The sequence below is a fragment of the Cryptomeria japonica genome, chromosome 3 (assembly GCF_030272615.1).
Source record: "Cryptomeria japonica chromosome 3, Sugi_1.0, whole genome shotgun sequence".
In the NCBI taxonomy this organism is placed as follows: Eukaryota; Viridiplantae; Streptophyta; class Pinopsida; order Cupressales; family Cupressaceae; genus Cryptomeria; species Cryptomeria japonica.
The window spans coordinates 658,764,350-658,768,693 of NC_081407.1; the positions used below are offsets into that span (position 1 = coordinate 658,764,350).

Genomic DNA, 4,344 nt, shown 5'->3' on the forward strand with positions numbered 1-4,344 from the left:
CGTCTTGCGGTATAGCGACCGCCGTTGGATCCATCTTGATCCCCGTTGATCTTTCTTGAACTTCTCGACCCTTAGCCCCTCTGAGCAGCTACATCCTATGCCACGGTGTCACCACGTGTCCACCACTTGTCTGGCACCTCATCAACTGCGTGTCACCACGCAGCACCTTATGACTTGCTTAGTGCTTACCCTGGCATCACCTGGCCTGCCAACTCATCAGTCGCCAAGTCGCGGCCATTAACAGTCGATCACCTTCATCTTGTGGTATAGCAACCGTCATCAGATCTTTTGCAACCTGCTCGCTATTTAATTTCTCCTTTTGCTACAAAATTAGGCCACTTTGAGATGCACACGCACACGAGGCCCACCACTTCCTTGATCGGCCATTTGCCAAAAGCCCGTAAGCTTTGACACTAAGGATGTATGCGATCGTGTATTTAAATATAATAAACTCTCTCCGCGCGGCCAATGTGGGATAAATGGTCTACGCCTGGCTCTTTGCTTGAAAACCCTCTGGGTCCTTTCCTCTGTCACGCGACTCCCACCATTTTCTTTTGCCTGAAGGTTTCTGAGCCTCTTCAATAACCACGCAAGGGCACTGGAAATACACCAACCAATTGCATTTACTTGGAATTTTCGCACAAGGGGAGGATGCAAACTGGGTTTTGTTTTGTCATTCCTTGAAATGAATCCTTATCGAGTTGACCCATTAGGTAGTCCTTTGATAGTAGATGCAAAAATTAGAAATGGGCCTCCCAAAATACTCAATTTTTTATGAGTCCCAACACCTTATATGTGTTTATGTTTCATGCCTTATGTGTATTTATATGTATGTTTCATGCCTTATGTGTTTTTGCATGTATGCTCCATTTCTTATGTGTGTTTATGTGTATAATTCATTCATTAAGTGTATTTGTATGTAAATTTCATGCCTTTTATGTATTTGTTTGTATGATCCATGCCTTACATATATTTAAGTGTATGCTTCATGTCTTACATATATTCATGCCTTATTTGTATGTATGCTTCATACCTTATGTGTATTTGCACGTATGCTTCATGCCTTATGTGTATGCTTCAAGTGTCTTACGTTTATACTTTGTGACTTACATGTATCTATGTGTTTGCTTCGTTTATGTTGTGTTTTCAACTTGTTTACACCTTTTATGCAAGACTAGCACCACGTTCTAGTGTCTATTGATACAGTTGAAGAGATCTAGATTTGGTGTTCAAGGTTTATTAATACGATTCTTAGTTAAACTATGCATAATAAAGAAAATGACATCCTCGAGTGGTAGTGAAACTATCTACTATCATAGGAAGAGAACATCTACAAAGTATCATAATGCTTTGAAGAGGATAAAAACTATCGAAAGTGTCATCCATAGTAAATCCATCAATATCATTAAAAGTGCGGCGTTCTATTTCTTAAATTGATGGTATCTCATATTCATTGTAATTTGTTCCTCAATGTTTCTAGATTTAATTGTGTATAGATTTTTTATCATCAACGTTTCGGATCACACTCCATATGATCGATCATCAGGATGAGAGAGTTCAAGGATGAGAAAGATGGATCATGGAGTGTGATCCGAAACGTTGATGATAAAAAATCTATACACAATCAAATCCATAAACATTGAGGAACATTTTATGGATTGTGAAAATTTGAGCCACTATCATTAATCATTGTAATCTGCTTTGTTTCAATATTTAAAAAATACTTTTTAATATTTTAAAAATATTTTTTTAATAAACATATTCATACATTCGATTTTTTTTTACACTTATTAATTTACATTACAGATGAGTTATATAAAGATCTTATAATGAATATAATTTTTTATAGGAGAAGCTTCGTCTTACCATTCAACATACCCAACAAAAAGATATTGCCTATAATTATCTTTAGAGATTTCGTCTTACCATTCAACATTCCCAACAAAAAAATTTGCCTATAATTATTTCTTTAAGATTACTTGAGCAATAATCTTGACATGTTAGGTGGAGATGGAGTCCTCCCTCCTATGTGCATGTAAATATATACTACTATTCAAAAATTCTTGTTGGCATGATACAATCTTTAAAAAATGAGTTTCTTCCAGAAATATTTTAAATTAATCTTTACAGAGAATGAGTCCTTAAAATAAAACTTATCATAAGATTAGCTTCTCCATGCATACACTGGAAGAAATCGACACTGTTCCCTACAGCGAATTATAAATTTGAACAGGCAGATAACGCTCTATTAAATTGCATGCATTGGACTGAATTTATTAAATTGCTAATTCAATGTTCGCCATCATTACAGTGTTTTGGGACATTACGTCACGTTTTATCTTATCCATCACACAGTTCTGATTGGCTTTTTTCAAACTAATAATAGTCCCATCTGCTTTGTCTTGATTCGTTCCTCAACTCCATTGTTTTAGGAGGTTCATGTTTTGTATGCTCTGGTTTTGATTCTTGCTCACGGAAATTTTCGGATATATTATTTTCTATTGGTAACCCGCTGTAGGTATTGATACCCACTGTTTCTCCGCGGCAGTTTGGAGGACTTTTTAAGCATTTTGAGGCTTGCATTGGAGATTATCTTTGATTCATTCAGACTGTAAAAATCTGGTAGATCTGGGCTTTTTTAGCAGTTGGGTTTGGAATCGATTATGGCTGTTGCAGTTGGAAAGGTTGTGGGTGCCAGTTGGAATTCCAATCCCATGTTTGGAAGAAAAGATGGGGAAGACAAAAAATTGTGTCCCAGAAGAAATATTAGGGCAATGGCGTCTGTTAGTTGTGGGAAGCTGAAAGAGGAGTATAAGTTACTTAGATTGAAACCCAGTGCCAGCGAAAAGGATGTCAAGAAAGCTTATCGACAGCTTGCCTTGGAGGTACTGAAATAAAATGTTCATTTAGTTTTCATGTTAGTTCCTGCATTCTGTTTTTATTGAAAGAACAGGGTATATGGGGGTGTATATCGAAAGAACAGGGTATATGGGTATAGGCGGGAAGCCAAACTGTGTAATCTTTTCTCTTGTTTGTTCATTCTGAGGGTGGATTATGAGAATGTGATCTAAATTTAATCCGGAGATTTTCGAGCTTAGAACTATTCAATCTCAACAAAATTATGTAAACAGAATTTTAGAGGGGAGTTTTGATATGATTCAGGACTCATTTATTATAGATTTTTTAGTTAGATTTCAAGGATATAAATGAAATACTTGGGGAAAATCAGACCTATTTCAAATGTGGGTTAGGGTTTGTATGGCATCTGGTAGTTTTCAGACCGGTGTATGGAAGATTAAAACATAAGAAAAGGGTGTCTGTTTGGGATGTGCATTCCAAAACAAACTTGCAGGATTCTTTGATTATTATATAGCGTGTTTAAGTAACTGATTTAAGTAAGTTTTTACAGTTAGATTATGCTTTCAGAGAATGATCTTTCTGTGTGTTGTCATTTTTTCAGTATCATCCTGATGTCTGTAAAAGAGAGAATTGTGGAGTAACGTTTCACAAGATCAATGAGGCCTATCAGGTAGCCTTTAAACATATGAAATTTGTGAATGTCTTTTCATAATCCTTGCAATATTCTGTGTAGCATGGGATTGTTATGTTTTTTCTCACTATTCTTCCCTGGTGCAGATTGTGATGTCTACTCTGATGGAGGTAAATAAGGAAGAAGAGTACTATGCTGATGATGGTTACATGGGCTTCGATGAATGGGAAGATTGGATGGGATTTGAAGGTGGTTGTCCAAGCAGAGATTATTCCAATCATATTAACTATTATACCTGATCATCATCAATTTACAGTGGCAGCTGTAATTAATTGTGTATATCTAACAGAGTAATCTAATTGTTTCACCTCAGCAATTACTTCTTTTTTAGGAGGGAAACACCTCAAGTTTTTCAAGTTGTCCTTATCTCATTCCCTGTAATTAAATTCTGTATATGTATATACATTTTACATCTAGCATCTTGCTCCACATTGTAAAAAGGAGTAAAAATGATTTTTAAACATTTATTTCTCAGTCTTCTCTAATAATGATGGTTTGAACAAAAGAGCTTTTTTTTTTTTTGACTTTAGAATGTAATGCATCAATTTTTCGATCTACTTTACTTGTTCATCAATATCAATAGAAAGACAGTTTTGAACAATAATATGATCATTTTAAGTGATTATTTAATTTACAAAGTTTAAACTATTTAATTTGATGATTTAATTGTTATTTTATTTACCTTGTGGATACTATTTTTTAAGAAAAATTCTCGTGAACACACTACACATTGTAGCATGTTTAAAAAATAAAATTTTGAATAAAGGGGTAAAAACTTTATTGAAACACAATCA

General features: G+C 34.9%; 1 protein-coding gene across 1 annotated transcript; it reads left to right on the plus strand.

The window, feature by feature from the left end:
* The first annotated feature begins 2,221 nt into the window (after positions 1–2,221).
* LOC131033750 (chaperone protein dnaJ 8, chloroplastic) lies at positions 2,222–3,966 on the plus strand. The gene is made up of 3 exons (XM_057965026.2): positions 2,222–2,885; positions 3,461–3,529; positions 3,637–3,966. Exons 1-3 carry the CDS (start codon positions 2,664–2,666, stop codon positions 3,787–3,789), a joined length of 444 nt encoding a protein of 147 aa, XP_057821009.2. The 5' UTR covers positions 2,222–2,663; the 3' UTR covers positions 3,790–3,966.
* Positions 3,967–4,344: the final 378 nt, after the last annotated feature.